Source organism: Taudactylus pleione, unplaced genomic scaffold (assembly GCF_031769625.1).
Source record: "Taudactylus pleione unplaced genomic scaffold, aTauple2 ptg000095l, whole genome shotgun sequence".
Taxonomy (NCBI): domain Eukaryota; kingdom Metazoa; phylum Chordata; class Amphibia; order Anura; family Myobatrachidae; genus Taudactylus; species Taudactylus pleione.
Window position 1 is genome coordinate 29,108,528 of NW_028284497.1, and position 18,084 is coordinate 29,126,611.

General features: G+C 43.8%; 1 protein-coding gene across 1 annotated transcript in view; it reads right to left on the reverse strand.

Annotated features, from left to right (window-relative positions):
• Window positions 1–8,787: 8,787 nt before the first annotated feature.
• Window positions 8,788–18,084, reverse strand: part of DAPK1 (death associated protein kinase 1) — a 188,652-nt gene continuing 179,355 nt past the window's right edge. Inside the window, exons 24-26 of the mRNA XM_088470085.1 lie at window positions 15,189–15,309; window positions 12,652–12,840; window positions 8,788–11,236 (exon numbers count right to left, since the gene is read on the reverse strand). Of these exons, the coding sequence (XP_088326211.1) occupies window positions 9,998–11,236; window positions 12,652–12,840; window positions 15,189–15,309 (1,549 nt within the window). The 3' untranslated portion in view covers window positions 8,788–9,997. The remainder of the gene's footprint in view (window positions 11,237–12,651; window positions 12,841–15,188; window positions 15,310–18,084) is intronic.

Here is an 18,084-nt window from a genome sequence, read left to right on the forward strand (position 1 = left end):
TTTTTTAATGAATATTCACTCCGTTCATTAAAAATTTACACTCCCTTGTCTCTTTAGTGACAATCCTTGGTCCTTGGTCTTTAAATATGTAATTCACAAAGTCTTTCATGTTTGTGAAAGATTTTTTGCATGAAATACTTTTTGTTGGCAGGAAAAGTCTTTCACAAAAAAAGTCTTCTAATGGATAGGCCCTTTATTCAGTGCCAGATTAAGGTCCGAATGGGCCTGGAGCTGAAATTTATGAAGGGCCTATTGTATACTTCCGCAGGGGTGTGACTAATGATGTGGGGGGCGAGACGTGTGTGTTGGGGAGTGGTCTGTACAGGGGGGTGGTTAGCACCATGATGGGCATAGCTAGCGCCTACCTACCACCACCCCAATGACCCTCCCCTCTTCGCATATATATTTGTGCCCCCCTCCCCCCCAGACACACACAACTATTTTAGTAGGCCAATAGTAGTCACCTATCGCATCACCTTTGTGCAGGCACAGGTGTAAGTATTGCTGTCTGTACTATACTACCTTTTACCCACTACCACTCATAGAGACCATCCCTCAAACACTTAAGTACACATCATTCACATTCGCTCATCGACCCCATATTTCACCATCTGTAATCCCTCTCACCACCACTCCCTGGCCCTAATGCTGACTGATATACCCCTCACTCTCCATCATACCCTGACCACATAACAGACACAAATACCCCTCACTCACATAATACCCTGACCAAATAACAGACACAAATACCCCTCACTCACATCATTCCCTGACCACATAACAGACACACAAATACTCCTCACTCACATCATACCCTGACCACATAACAGACACACAAATACCCCTCACTCACATAATACCCTGACCACATAACAGACACATATACCCCTCACTCACATAATACCCTGACCACATAACAGACACATATACCCCTCACTCACATAATACCCTGACCACATAACAGACACATATACCCCTCACTCACATAATACCCTGACCACATAACAGACACAAATACCCCTCACTCACATCATACCCTGACCACATAACAGACACAAATACACCTCACTCACATCATTCCCTGACCTCATATCAGACACACAAATACCCCTGACTCAATCATGCCCTGACCACATAACAGACACAAATACCCCTCACTCACATCATTCCCTGACCACATAATAGACACAAATACCCCTCACTCACATCATACCCTGACCACATAACAGACACAAATACCCATCACTCACATCATTCCCTGACCTCATATCAGACACAAATACCCCTCACTCACACCATACCCTGACCACAGAAGACACAGATACCACTCACTCACACCATACCCTGACCATATAACAGACACACAAATACCCCTCACTCATATCATACCCTGACCTCATATCAGACACAAAAATACCCCTCACTCACATCATGCCCTGACCACATAACAGACACAAATACCCCTCACTCACATCATTCCCTGACCACATACCATTTTTAAAATCTGACATAAAAAGAAAAACACCAAATTATATTTATAACATTTTAATTTCTTAAATTAAATGTTCCTACCTCTCAGTTGGGCCCGTTGTTATTCACTCCTCCTCCCGCTAGCTGCATTACGCAGAAGCTTCTCTGTTGCTGTCTTTCTGTCACCGGCCTGGGACACAGGGTAAGCCCGTTTTTAAAAGGGGGTTCACAAAATACAAAAGAAAAAATGGCACAAATACAGTATATAAATAAATACACACGTAAATGGAATATATATTATGCTTGTAATAATAATGTTAGTGTAAATGCTATCTATCTAAATATATTAACCTCAAAAATTCTCATAGAGAAGGTAAATGGGGTAAAGTAATAATAAGTAACTGACAATTATCTATTCTGACGAAGCCCATTTACCTTCTAAGGTTTATATATTCAGATAGACAGCCTTTATTCTAATATTACTATTGCAGTCATAATATCCATTTTATTTATATTATTCTTTCCATCTTACATTATTTCTTTGTGTTAGCCTCCGTCATTTGATATGTCTGATTGTACCCCTCTTGGTCTGTATGTCCTGTATTGTTTATCCCCACCCCCGTAACTATATGTGTTGCACTAAGCTTCCCATCTCACCTGTATGTTCTGTCTTGTGCTACCCCCTCATCAGGGGCGTTTTAAGAGCGGAGGGGGCTCGTGTGCACTCCTCATGCGAGGCCCCCTCCTCTCTCTCTAGTGGCTGGCAGCCGACTAAATCGGCTGGCCAGCCACCGGAGTATTAGTAGACTCCGGGCACTAGAGTGTCCCCGGAGGCTACTGCGCATGCGCAGAATGCCGGAAAAATGGGCGCTGCGACCATTTTCCGGCGTTCTATGCATGCGCACTAGACTCCGGGCACACTCTAGTCTACTGCGCATGCGCAGAACACTGGAAAATGGTCACGGCGGCCATTTTTCCTGTGTTCTGAGCAGCAATGACACCCGACGCGGGACCTTGGACAGGTAAGTTTAAAAAAAATATGGGTGTAGTGTGTGCGGTGCGGGGCCCCCTGGAACCGGGGGCCCGTGTGCCCCGCACACACTGCACCCATTATAGATACGCCACTGCCTCTCATCTGTTTGTTCTGTATTGCACTACCCCCCTCATCTGTATGTTCTGTGTATCCCCCTTCCTCCTCCTCCTGTGTCCATCATTATTTTCCCAAAGCCTCCTCTGTGTCCGTTATTATGTTCTCTCCCCCTCCACTATATCCATTAGTATGCCCCCCCATTATCCATTATTATGTCCTCCCCTCTCTATTATTATTATGTCCCTCCCTTATGTCCATTATTATGTCTTCCCACCCTTTGTCCATTACTATGTACTCCCCTCTGTGTCCATTATTCTGTACCCCCCCTGTGTCCATTATGTCCCCCGTGTCCATTTTTATATTACCCCGTGTCCTTTATTATACCCCCCCTCTGTCCATTATTATGCCCCCCCTGTGTTCTTTATTATGCCCCCTCTCTGTATACATTACCCACCCCTCTATGTACATTATTATGTCCCCCCTGTGTTCTTTATTATGCCCTGTCTCTGTGTCCATTATTAACCCCCCCTGTATGTCCATTATTATGCTTCCCCTCTGTGTCTATTGTTATGTCCCTCCATATGTGTGCATCATTACGTCCTCTCCCCTCTGTGTCCATTACTATGCCCCCCTCTCAGTGTACATTATGGTGTTCCTCCCCTTCCCCCTCTCTGCACACGCTCCCCCCTTCACGTAGTTCACTTACCTTCCTTTACCTTTCCATTGTCTTCTCCCCACTGACACTGGTACTGACAGGAAGGTCGGAGCTGTCGGCGTCAGGTGTGTCTCCTCCTTAGTCCACCATGAGAGCCCGGCGCGGGCCGCGCGGTCGCATCTATGTGATGTCACGCGGCTTGACATAACAGTGTAGAGGAGGGGCTGAGGTACGCTATGCGGCGCAGGGAGGGCTTGTGAAGTGAAGCCTTCCACTGCGCCGCTCAGGCGGCCAGGACTCTGAGAAGATTCTCCCGGGTGGGTGGGATTGGGAGGGTGTGTGAACTGGAGGTGGTGGTTGGGGGTGCAGTTTGAAAGGGGAGAACCTCGGACGGCCGCTTGTTCTGACAGGAAAAAAAATAGTTCCTGTCTTCAGCTGATCCTCCTTGGCGGTGTGGGCCTGTTTTTATGGGTGGGCCTGGAGCTGTAGCTCCACCCGCCCCATTGTTAATCCGGCCCTGCCTTTATTGCATCAGATATTTATTCACAATTAAGTTCTACATATCGAGATTAATAGATATATATGCACCAAACAACATGTATTCATTGTTTGTTTGTTGGAAATTAGGGTATTTCTCAGTGACCCAGTGCCTCTTTACTATGATACAATGTAAGTGATGAGTATTTAAGCAGTATTATTATCATTTATAATCATTTAGAATAATAATAATCCCCAGATTTGCTTGGATGATTCCTATACACCCCGGAATATGTATTAGGCGGATTACTGATGCACCATGTGTGTCTCTTCTGTGATTAGGGTTAATGTATATCCCCATTATTATAAATCTGTTACATAGAATCTTACATATAAAATTCCGAGGTGTAATCCTTATTGCACTATAGGATCACAAGGTTTCATTGGTATGTAGCAGTTAAACAGTGTGCGATCTGTGTCACACCATCATATACTCAAGTATACTGTCTACTTGCTCCCTCTAAGATTAATAAATACAAGTGTCCTCTAGGGGTCAGTACATCACAAACAGTGTGAGTGTTATAAAATTATGCAACCCTAAGTATAATAGGTACACAGCGGCAGAACCTGCGCACAGCTAAAAAAACCAGCATGCGATTCGCAGTACCCGCTTCGTCAGGGCAATATTAGGAGCATAGTGGGTTCTTCCACAGTGTTCCTAATAAACTGGATTAGGTTCTGTCTCTTTAAGTCAGTACCTGAACCCATGGAAGAAGCATAATTTGTATTTAACATCTACACATTCCAGCATGCTCTGCCACAGTTTTAGCATGCCCTACCAGCAAAACTGTGGCAGGGCATGCTGGGAAGTGTAGTTCCACTGCATCTGGAGTGTCACAGGCCTTTCTTAAATTTTAGCTCCAGGCCCATGTGGACCTTAATCTGGAACGGTTTCTACGGTGATTGTGAAGACTTTTCATGGCTTGCAAACCATGCACAAAGTCCTTCATAATATCCTACTTTGAGCCACCTTGTGCTTTTTTTTTACTAAATAAATGGATTGGTTGGGTGTCACTTAACTGACAATTTTTCCAGCAAAACTGGTCAGAAGTTGCCGGATCCGCAGGGGAGATTCGTTCTGCACATGTGCAGAACAAATTTCCTCTTCAAAAACAAAGCAGGGTGGTGCGGTCGCACCTTGTCAGCTGAAGCACAGCTGGCTGCGTTCGCATCCCATACGACCACGTTAAGTGGTTAATGATATAACCGGTAGTATACAAGGGGGGTGCGGAAGGCATTGGTGTCGGACCTGGGCCCCTCCAACAAACCAGGGCTTGAGTAATCCCCCCCCCTCCTTTTGACACCCCTGCATCTCTTTTCAGGAGCTCAGCATGCTCCCAAAAAATCTGCCCGATAACTATCTGTTTTCAGGCAGGAGCCGGCGTTAGCACATCCGTTGTGTATTCGCCTGAAAAATATCTAAGACATGACCTGATTGAATTGCCCGAAGGCAATTCCAGCGTTAAAATGCGGTTTTATTTGCCCGTAAAAATATTGTCTAATTGAATTGCCCCTATGTGATTTAGTCATGTGCCCTGCACTGTCATCAACAGCTCATAAACAACCCCCCACTGTACTGTGCACTATTATTTGTCCTGCAGTACATACTGAATAAACAAGAATATTGGCTGAAATTGTGACGCCTGCTACATATGTATAGATTGTAAGCAGGGTCTTCCTACCTATATATCTGTCTGTTATTACCCAGTTTTGTTCTATTAATGATTACAATTGTAAAGTGCAACGGAATATGCTGTGCTATATAAGAAACTGTTAATAGATAAAATAAATATTTAACCATCAGATAAATCTAGCTGGCATTGTTGTGATGGACGTTTGCTTGTTCACTGAAAGCCCAACAAAAATGTGCTTCTCTCTATTATAATGAATTCCTTTCCTGTATCCCTATAGTTGAGCAGATAAGGCGGCAGGATAGTGTTCTAAGACAGGGATAGGAATAAGTCTTGCAGAACTTTCTTTTGTGCTCTTATTCATGGGAGGATTTTGAATGCAAAATGAATACTTATAAAAATAGTGATAAATGATCCATGTAACAAACTCTTTGAAACACACTCATTGCAGGAAATGCAACGTGATTTTTGCCTTTTAAATGATTGCCACTTTCACTGGCAATTTTTTTTTCCCAAAAACCGCCCAGAATTCTTTTTTTATTTAATAAAGTTTAAAGAGTCATTTTAATAATATATTTAAAAAATATATATATCTAGGTGTTTTGCACCCCCCATCCCCCCGTGTCCATTGGCCCTCATTCTAAAATAACTTCCAACCCCTCATTAGCATTAGACCCCCCAGTGGTCAAAAATCTTAATAGTAGTACCCACGCACCCCCTTAGTAGTGTGTATATATATAAATAAAATATATATTTTTTTTTAAACCAACCCCATGTAAAATAATAATAATAAAAAAAAAAAGCAGATCAGCCAAATAGTACTTGGAGGGGAACTAAGTTACCCTCTTCGTACAGTGATCCCTAATGCATGCGCTCCAGAATGCTGTTCGCATGGCATTCTGAGGAGCAATTCCAGCAGTGATGTCGGCAATCACGGACCTCATCAGTTTCGAGGGACTGGGGAGTTAGAGGATATCTGTTCTGCACTTGTGCAGAACCAATCTCCTCTTCTAAAGCCGGGGCACAAAGTGGGGCGGCTTGGTCACGTGATCCGCCCTTGCCAGGTGAAGCACAGCAGGCTGCAGTCGCATCAAATGCGACATAGGATTAAAACATCGGCAGACTCGCCGGAATCCCGCTAATGCCTGCGAGTGACAGGCTATTACATTTTTAACACATTAAATAAGCATGGATGTAGTAAGTCTAGTATAGTTGAAGTGTTTATCAGAGGGATCAGTGAACTTATTTGCAGATCACTGAAGAGTTTCCCTGCTAATGTGCTACAAGTGTCCTCATACACCACTCAAATAGCCACTCTCCAGTGTGCTTCATCTGAGACTTTTTATGTATTTAAAGCCAATTCCTGTGTGGGTAACGTCACAACCCAGCGTCTTTAGTACACGTTTAATGGTGTTTCACTGTAGCTGCGATGCGAATAAGACACAATGAAAGAAAAGTATGGTACGCTACGCATCTCGGAACTTCTCAGTCACACCGGACGTCTCGCTTTGTAAGGCATATAGATGCTATGTGTATGAGGACACATCTGTACCTAACAATTTTGTTGTGAAATTTAGCGGAAATAGTTTTGCAGTAAGAACAAGTCTCTGCGCAGAGGTACATACTGTAGTTCTGGCAAATAGTCTTCAAGATCCCATTTTTATGTCTCCATTAAACACTGTATATATAAACTTGGGATTTAGTGAAAGAGCTGGTATGACAATGGGCCATTCATTCTGCTCTGTGGTGCTCGGGATAGGACTAGGAACACTTAAGGGCAATTAAGCTGGAGAAAGATGTAATATTAGACGAGTATTCCGCAAACCAGTTTTTCTTAAATCGCCCTCACTTATGGTCAGTGAAAATGTAGTTGGCAACCAACACTGCAGGGATGGCGGTGCATGGCACCTGTAGAAATAGAAGCTGACCCTTTGGTATCATCAGTTGAAATAATGGTGCTCGTATCTTTTATTGCAGAAACCTGAGATAATTAGGCTATGGAGTGGATAAATCATTCAATAAGGGCGTTATAAAAGGCAGTGTTTAAAAGACAAATTATAGACAAGTAGCTGTTTGATGTAATGTATTTGCATCAGTCATATACTGTACAGTGGTCGGCTCCTACCTGCATCTCCAGTGGAGTCTGCTAGCTGCTCTGTTTTCTGCCGGTCACTGTGCAGCGGGCTTGTGCGCATGCGTGTAATCACGATCCCGCTCATGTGCACAAACTGACAAGCAGCCCAGACTTCTAAGGCATCGGCTGCAGCCCATAGAAGCTAGACAGGGTGGTTGTTATAGCAGGAGAGAGACTTCTCTTTGGAAGCGCACTCTGCTAATTGTAGTCCAGGCTGGCAGTCCCAGGGGGAGAAAACACTGCTTCCAATGGTAAGTCACTGCTGGGCAGTCCCTGCGGGTGGTGGATTTTACTGAGGGGGGGTATGGGCAGTCTATACAGTAGGTAAAATCTACCATTGGTCATATATGCAGACCCTCAACATGGTATGCCGTCAGGAAGGCGGCGGTCGAAATGCCGACCGCCGGCTTCCCGACTGTGAAATCCCGGCATGGGACTAATGATAGGCGTTGAAATCCCGACACCTATCATTATCCACCCGCCGAAATCCAGACACCTGACATACCGAACGAAGGTAAACCAGGCGCCGGGAGCGGACAGTTGGGGAGGGTTAGGTTTAGGGGCTCCCGGGGGGGACTTAGGGTTAGGCACCCCCCCGGGAGGGTTAGGGTTAGGCAAGAAGGTGCCTATGGCAGCGCTAAGTGACCCAGGTGCAGCTCTGATATCCTAGCCAGCACATAGCGCTAGCATGATAAAAGCAGAGAAATCCCTTTAGTACATAACGAGAAGTGTCATGCACAGGGGTTTTCTCTACCTTTTTCGTTCAACCCCCTTAACTCCATTAGTACATGGACCCCTATGTTTCAAATAGGAAAGTTTATCGTGGCCATAGAAACATAGAATTTGACAGCACATAAGAACCACTTGGCCCATCTAGTCTGACGACTTTTTTTTTTTACCTTTGGGTAAGCGCAACCCTATTTGTTCCTTAGTTCTTTGTAAGGATATCCTTATGCTTACCCCAAGCATGTTTAAATTGCTCTGTCACAGCCATACACACACAGATATTGCCAGCACTACTGGCAAAATGGCCAGGTATTTCTGTATATGCATGTGACAATTTGTGAACAAAAATAATTCTCTGGCATAATGGAAAATCCCATTGGCATAGATGCTGTTGGCCCATTACTTACATACAGCCAAGAGATTATCTCAGCAGAACTGACCTGTGAATTTGGCCAAACTAGCCTCTATAAAACTCACTCCAACATTCACACACTATGGATTCTGTTACTGCAACTTATCACGAGATCAAACAATGTGCGACAGGCAACATATTTATTCACAGATATGTACATATATAAAAACAAGTTTTAAAATAGTTCTACAAACAAAAAAGTTAAAAAATGGGAATGTCATTCCTGTATATACACATAAAAGATTCCATTCTTGGCGTGCATCTCCAAAAGAAAGTACACTACTGAAACAGGTAATCCATTGGATATTGGCAGCAAGGTAAATAGATTTGCTTTTGTGTTTCAAGTACAGGAATTCTATGAACACGCCCTTGTTGAGATTGACAATAAATAGATGCCTGTTGTGCCTATAAATATTGCAATAGGTGTTTGCTGCAGCAATCCTTTAGATACAAGTCTTACATAAAAGATGGAAGCTTGTAAGAACCTATACCTGAGATGTTGTAACCGAATTAGATTTGATGTTCTTCTTTAACCCCGAGCATTTTGAAGGCCTCGCAAACAAACTGCAAAATAAAGCTGTTCTAAATGACTTTTAATCACTGAAGTATCCAAGTGGGTGAAGCCTCTAATACTTTTGACATGTAAGTTTCACATATGCTCTTGATTGGTAATATCAAGTGTGTACCTGAGTCATACAGTCACACTGCACTGAGGATCTACAGTACGTATTAACAACTCTGTTTTAAAATGAAAGATGTTTTGTGATTTACATGGAGACCGACACGCTGGTCATGATTATCATGCAGATAGTGATGAGGAGGTAGAGCGCATGAAGCTAAATACATTTCAGGGCAACACTGCAACTACAATCTGTCCCCTTCTCCAGCAAGGCACCTTCTGTCCCAAATGAGGAATCACAGCTAGCCTTCAAACCCACTAAGACAGCAGAATATTCATTTTAAGCAAATAATGGTGGAAAGTATGAGCCTTATTTATACAAATGAATAGCTATACCATTATTAAAATGTATAAAATAATCATTATTTTTTTTTTAAATAAAAGGGACAGCTTTTATCCAGGTGGCAGTAAATTAGCAGCACATTCATATAGAAGTCTGGATTGAAAAGTTCAATGTATGAGCCTTTAAAAATCTATGATAAAAGGCAGCAAATTCTTATTAAAAGTAGAAATATCACAAAGTACAAGGTTTATAGGACAAGTAACATTCGGAAATTGAATGCTTATAAATGAATGACTTAAAACGCATACCTTAGGAATAGATTATTATAAGAACTAAACTCTTTTCATGAGTTGCAGTTTAGAAGTTCATGAATCATTCAGTCATCGCGACACTACTGAACTAATTGAATTGTAGGACGTGCCACTGTTGCAGCTTGCTGCATAGGCTTCCTGTCCGTGGACATCCAAACTCACTTTAAACACAGGGGACGATTTGAGTAAAAAATCTGCTGCGTCTCGCCGCCCAAGTTCCCTCAATTTTGACATTAAAATTGCAACAGTGCTATCGGGAGCATTCCCAAGTTCCTGCAGAAGAGCACAGACCGGACTCTGGAGGAAATCTTTCTGTGTCGCACTGCTAGCATTAGCATTGTATTTGGCAACTAACTCTGGTAGCCCCAAGTTCATAGCTAGAAGACACCAATCTTTGCCCATCGGGTCTGGAGAGTCTAGAAGTCGGCTTAGTTTCCTTTTTACCAGAATATTCAGATCAGAGATGTGATGATCCATGCCTAGGCTACCTTGGGAGTAAATCTCCAGACATCCAAAGCATAATATGCTGCTAAAGCTTTCCTTGTACCCAGCCATAGTGTTCGCCAGCGAAGTCTCCTTTTGAGCTTGGGCTCGGAAAAAGTCTCTTGGTTGGTAAACCATTACTGGTTCATGGTGTTCCCTTAGTTGCTGAGGACTTAGGTAATGTTTTACGGTTAAAAGCCCTGGAAGTGTTGTAGCAAACAAGTTATCAATGATACTGCAAATAGATTCTTGAAGTAAACAACACTTAATTTTCTCAGTTTCAAGTCCTCTCACATGAACTTCAATTCCTTGACCATTGTTGACCTGCAACACCAAAACTTCAGCCCCTCTATTTGCTAGCTTACAACCATTTACCCACAAACGTATATCAGCATCGCCTTCAGTGCTCTGTTGGTGTATCCACCGGCAGAGATTTACTTGGACTTTATGAAATATCCCACAGGGGAAAGGAGTAAGGTGTTCCACAGGAACAATTCTAACACCTCCATATATCAGGATGTCCTCCTCTTCATCAGTCCATGACCTGTGGAGATTATCGGTTTTAATAAGAGCAGGGATATCCACCATTGCCCCACTGCTTAGGTCTCTAGCACAAATATCCATGGCATCTAACATCTGTACAAGTTCATCCACATCGCTGTCTGAGACCAAGCGCTGTATATCCTCCATGGTGTATCTCCCTCTATAATGGTGAAGGGCTTTCGGGTTCTCAACAGACAACAGTTTCCCAAGGACACTGGAACACAGCCACCTTGGGTCTAAAAGCACCACATCTTGGACAGTTTCACTCTGCATGATGTTGATCTATGTAAAACAAAAAGTTGTATTTTAATATTACTGGACATATATGTTCTCCTAGTAGCGTATTACTAATGCATCATAAAAGCACAAACATATTTTAAGGTGGAAACTGTTTTTATAAACAGACTTTTTTTTTAAATGATAAATCAAGTCAAAGTGCATTACAAAATAAGAATTCGTACAGCTTTCTGCTTGTATAATCTACAAATGTTATTTATAATGCATCCGTGTAGAAGCGGTGTTAAATTAGGAGCATTGTTGGCCACATTTTAATCAAAATATTTTGTTTGACCTAATTTGTTATACTAGCTCTATGCACACATTTTAGGGAAAATTTCAGCATTAGACCAGCGTTAAACCGAAGGAAAATATAAGGAGAACATTTAATCAAACAAAACTAAACTGCAATCAATACTGCATATGGACACCTATGGAGCATCAAGTGTGAGTTCACCACCTCTTCACAACAAATATCTGCTGCCTGCATAACCAGGACACTGAACGCCTTGTCTGTTCATTGCAAAGACATTACGTCACTTGCTACTATTTGTGCTGCCTCTCTTTTTTCACTAAAAACGAAATTCTTATTTGTACCAATGCCAAGTAACTTCTTACCTTATCCACAACATGACCATGTTTTCTTCAAATTCTCCCTTTACTCAGTGCCTACCTAATCCTTCATACTGCCCCCTGATTCCCCATCTATCTTTACCCCCTAGTCTCCTCCCCTTCTCTATCTGTATGCCTCCCCTCTGTTTCCCTCCTTCTCCTCTCCCGTTACTCCTCTGTCATTCTTTTCTCCCCCACACTGGTCCTACTACCCCACCACTAAGCTCTGCACCCACCCTCCTCTCCCTATCACTTCACCACACCTTCAGCTACATCACACTAATCTCCCTCCCTTTCCTACAAAAGCATGCCACCTCTTACCTACTGATTACTTCCTCCCACTCTTGCCTCCAAGATCTCGCCCGTGCTGCTCCCTTCCTCTGGAACTCTCTCCGTCTCCCTATCAGACTCTCCACCTCTCTACAAATCTTCAAACGGGCTCTCAAGACCAACTACTGTATCAAAGCCTTCCAGCTCTCATCCTAACCCGCTACTACATGCCCCTTCCTCCCTGTCTACCCCATCTGTGTTACACAAGGGCACCTAACACTTGGTTGCCGATGCCCTGCTGCTTTTTTGAGTGTTATGATCGTTGCAGCAATGTTTATAGACTATGTTCTTATTCTGTATTGTTTTGTACTGTAAGTCGCTGTTTTATGAGTTTGCTCATTTGTTAATGTACTTTGTGAGGCGCTGTGGAACCCTTGTGGTGCCATATAAATGAAGGATAATAATAATAATTTTTACATGCATTATATAACTGCTCATTTCCCAGGCTGGAAGGGTAAGGGACAGAGACTTTTACTTGCCTCTCCCATACTGTGCAGTTGCTGTGCTAGATTCCTGACATCATCTTCAGTCGCCAGTGGATTCAGCTGTTCCTGCACATCATAGACAAATTGTTGGAATGAAAGCAATTGGTTGGGGCCATTTTGCTTTCTCCACGATGGCATGACTGAAATTATTTTCTCACATAAAGGTGTCATGAGTGGGCAATTCTACAAAAGACAGAGTAAAAAAATATTGTTGGACTTTGGACAAAAACCAGACAACGTACAGCACACAAATGACAATCTGACCGTTTGAAACAAGGGTATAAAGTAAAACCTCTTATCCTCCACACACCTACAAGCAGAATTACATCTCCTGCCTATATCAACATTACAAACTGTATGTCCTGTTATACTAGAGGTACAATCATGGATATACAGTGGGGACTGTGTTTTACACGGAAGAGACCCAGTACCAGACGCTGATCACCATTCATACAAAGTAATATTGACATATACTCAGTTGAATGACCTTTGCACATAAATGGATGCAATTTACTATGATCATCATTGCTCGAATGCTGTATTTTGTCAAGTTTATTATAACTGTTGTGAACAGGTATCACTAGATTTCTGGATGTGTAGTGCTAAGCTGTTCAGTCCTATTTTCCCTTGAAAAAATTATATCACCACTAGAGGGTGCAACATGATTACAGCATAAAGGCACGATAATGAATATTTGCATGTAAATTTTTTTTTCTTGCTTCATGTGATCAGACAGCTCATTGAGGTTTCCAACATGCATGCTACTTCAGGGCAAAATATTCATATATTAAGGATATTTGAACACCAACAACTCCAGATAATCACGTGAGCAGAGAACAATTAAAGAGGAAAATAAATAATAATAATAATAATTTTATTTATATAGCGCTTTTCTCCTAAAGGACTCAAAGTGCTTTACATTTACAGTACAAAATACAAAATAAGCTTAAACAAGGGACATTAGTGAAATGCTTGGGTGAATAGGTGAGTCTTGAGTCTATTTTTGAAGGATTCTAGAGTGGAGGCCTCTCGAACTGTGCGGGGAAGTGAGTTCCAAAAGATTGGAGCCACAAAACTGAAAGCTCGACCCCCAGACGAATTCCGTGAGATTCTAGGTATTGTTGATAGTCCTTCGTCAACGATCGCAGTAATCGAGTGGGACAGTAAGGAATCAGAAGCTGCTTCAGGTACCCTGGGCCATGGTCATGAAGGGCTCTGTAAGTTATTAATCCAATCTTGAAAGCAATTCGCCATCTGACAGGCAGCCATTGAAGGGAGTAGAGAATGGGTGTTATGTGGCTGGAACGGGGCTGGTTGGTTAATAGCCTGGCAGCTGCGTTTTGTACCATCTGCAAGCGGTGTAATTCTTTTGCTGGGAGACCGAGGTAGAGGGCGTTGCAGTAGTCTAGGAGTGATGATATAAATGCATGTATGACTTTGGGCAGATCTTCTGAGGGAATTAAGTGCTTGAATCTGGCTATGTTCCTCAGATGAAAGAATGAGGATTTGATTGTGGCTGATACCTGATGTTTAAGTGTCAGGCCACTATCCAGGACAACACCAAGATTCCGCACACGTTCAGTGTTTTGTAATTCTGAGCCCCCAAGCGTAAGTCCTGTTGGTTGGCTATGCTGTAGCCCTGTCCTGTGACCTATCATAAGAACCTCTGTTTTATCAGGGTTCAGTCGCAGCCAACTGGCACTCATCCACTCCTGAAGCTCAGCTAGGCAGCCATTTAGGGTTGTTATTGGGTCCTTTGTACCTGAAGCAAAGGACAGGTACAGCTGTGTATCATCTGCATAGCAGTGGTAGACCAGCCCATGATGTCTGATTATTTCACCCAATGGTAGCATGTATACTGCAAAAAGCATGGGAGATAGTATAGAACCCTTGGGGACACCGCATGGAAGTGACACTGGTGATGAAGAGCTTACTCCAGAATAAACTCTCTGTGACCTGCCAGTGAGAAATGATTTGAACCATCTAAGGACTGTGCCATTAAGTCCACAGAAATTTTTCAGGCGCTCAATTAGAATCCCATGGTCCACAGTATCAAATGCTGCAGCGAGATCCAGAAGGATTAAGATTGAACAATCACCTCTGTCTCTTGCCATCAGAAGATCATTAAGCACACATACCAGGCCTGTTTCAGTGCTAAGTCTTCTCCTGAATCCTGACTGGAATGGATCATAAATAACATGGGTAGACAGGTGGGTTTCCAGTTGCATTGCCACCACTTTATCAATGACCTTTCCTAGAAAAGGAAGGTTTGATACCGGTCTATAGTTGGTCATGCAGTCGGGGTCTAAATTAGGTTTTTTAAGAAGTGGTCTAACAATTGCTTCCTTTAGTGGTTCTGGAAAAATGGCTGTTTGCAAAGAGCATTGAACTTTTTTTGCAATTTCAGGGCCAATAATGTCCATACACCCTATGAGAACCACAGGACATAACAAGTAACAATAGAAGTCCATAAAACTTGTATACACCTTACAAAAAAAAATAAAAATATTCAGAGACAGCCACAGACTTACAGAAATGAGCTGGCTCCTCAGTTCCTGCAGGTGATTGCGCAAAAGCTTCATATCCTTGGAACCAGATGCTCCAGCATCCAACACAAAGAGCTTGTCAGAAATCTGGAGATCGTTACCAAACCTAATAACGCAGAGAAATAACATTTATTCCAATTTGTATAGAGATTAAATAATATTAACCCAAAGTTTTCAAATGTGATATAAAACTGCAAACATAAAAATTTGTATGTACATCAGTAGTGAAAGTAGGGTGGTAGGTGCTGGAACGACGCACCACTAAGAAATTGGTAGCCGGTACACCATACCGGCCCCTGCCGTTTAGCACTGTGCCAACTCGTGTGTGACTGAGTGCAGGGTTTGCCCCCCCAAGAGTGCTGAGAAATGAAAACGTGCCAAGTGGTACTCATGAGGGGTGTAGCCTTGTCTTCAGCGCACCCAGAGTATATACAAATGTATCTGCTTGCACCACTGATATACATGTATTCAAATAGTGATATGTACATAGTTATATATGTGCTAAAAAGGTACAACTAAATCCCCCTGTTTTTTTTGGTGCAGGTAGATAAATGTGATAATACAGAGAACTGGTTTACAAACAGCAGGCCGCCATGAACATTCCTTGGCGCAACCATATAAATACATGTCCCATATGAAAGCAAACTACTTCTATGTACAGTATGGGATGGGAGTGGTGGAGACAGAGGTGGGAATTGTCACATCATATACTGTAGAAGGTGGTTGTATCTGGAAATACAATAAGAACAATGGTGTTGCAACAAGTGGGCTGCTTACTCCATGTATGCAGTAGGCCCTGTCACACTATACAGAAATCTTGTTTGAATTTTAAATAGATCACACATGGAAAGTGTAATAAAATCTAGTTATTGTGTCTAAGATTTCTAACTGCAAGGTCATACACAGTAGAACACCCCAGGGGCAGAGCGCTTCTGTTTATAAATGGTCACGCTGGGCAACCAAACAGCAATAAATCAGCATGAGATCACTCCATTGCTTGGGAGGTATATGACAAGGGAGTCACACAAGGTGATCCTCATTACTGGCCTGTATTTTCTTACGGGTCTATTAACACATGGTGACTTTAACATAGAATTAGGCCATGATACCAACTCAGGAAAGGCATGTCAACCAGCACAAAACACTACACATTTAGCAACAAAAACAAGTTAGTTGAATGCTGTGGTGATGACAACTTGTCTGTGTATTCTCCAGCCTCTGCTGCTACAACTGTACTGTGGGACACTATTCAATCATGTGAGAAAATGGTATTCTATGAAAAGTGTAGTATTAAACTACTAACTGCTAACTAAGTAGTATTTAGTATATTACATACTGTATGGCTTGACTTGCCAGCGCTCCTTTTGAAATACATAATTAGGCTTAAAAAAATTGCAACTGGAAAGAAAATATCGAAGTATACAGAATACATTGAAATCATTTTTTCTACTTCAGGGTCCATAGGGTATCCACAGGATACCTTGGGGTATAGGTGTGACGTCAGTCGCAGGGCACCAAAGAGTTAAGCTTTCAGCCTCCCAGGATGCACTAGGTCCCCCTCCTATACCCCGCCCCCGAGCCAAGGCACCTCAGTTTAGTTTGGTGCCCGGCCGGAGTCGGGTGCACCTGTTGGAGTGGGGGCTAGAAGAGCCCCTGAAGCTTATTCTTCATGCAGCTGTGGCTGCACAACTGGATGAACAGCATGGACAGTCAGTCCTGACGTCCATGCTGTCTTCCCTACACCCCGCCGGTACCAGAACGCCGGTACTGATCCGGGGATGCTGGTGGGCGTCTGGGGTCACAGCTAGCGGTGACCCCAGATGCTCCGGACCATGGCCGGATTCAAGGGGGACAGAGGTAAGCAGCGGGGTCCCGCGGTGGGTCCCCGCTGATCACATGGTCCTAAGTCCCCAGGCAGGGGGCTCCCTGGGGACTGGCTGCAGCGTGGAGCCAGGCGACCAACCTGCGCTTCCACTACCCCCTGGGACAGCGGACCGCAGCAGAGCGGTAGCGCTGCGGCGTCCCAGGGGTTAAATGCATGCCAGGGGAGCGCGCCTTCCCTGTCTCACAGCCGGCGCCTCCCCCGCTGCACACAGCCCTCTCTGCATGCTGCCGACTGGTCCTGTGGCAGCGCTCCTCCCCCAGGCCAGCCTCCTCTCTGCTCCTCGGCGGCCATCTTCTCCAGAACGCATGGTGAACGCTGCTGGAAGCGCTGGAAGGAAGCATCGTGGTCTGGGTCCCCCCGCATACCTCTCCTCCGCTGTGGTCAGGTCTGTGTATGCAGCGCTGTGTCCTACCAGGCCCTGTGTCTGTGTAGTTGAGTGATCAGCGCTGTTAGTGCAGGAATTGTTATTTTTCTGCATTGTATGTGACTGTGCTAGCGCTGCTGCCTGTAATCTTTTCTCTCTAAACTGTCAGCTTTATTACTGTCCCTGTTCTTTCTGCTAAAGCCCTTGCGGTGCGGTGCTGCAGGGTGGTCTCTCGCCTATTTAATACTTAATTGGTGAGAGAGGTCACATACGTGGTGCCATCATGTCTGAAAGTGATTTTCCCCTCCGGCTACAGTGTACCACGTGCAAAGTACCGTTAGCGGAGGGGGAGGGTAGCGCGGAGGGCCTTTGCCGGCAGTGTTTGTCCATGGCGCGGCCTATTACGGTTACAGCACCGGTACAGGAGCCGCCCTGGGCTTGTTTCGCTCAGGCGTTAACAGCTTTAGTGGGCCAGTTAGCTCCGCAGCCCGCGTTTACTCCGATGGGTTTGTCCCAGCAGTCTGTGGTGTCGTCACCCATGCAGGGGTTCCCACGACAATTGGTGGTACCCCACAGTCTCCCTATTTCCCCGCTCCCGGGTTCTCAGGAGCCAGCGTGGGTTAACTCCCTGA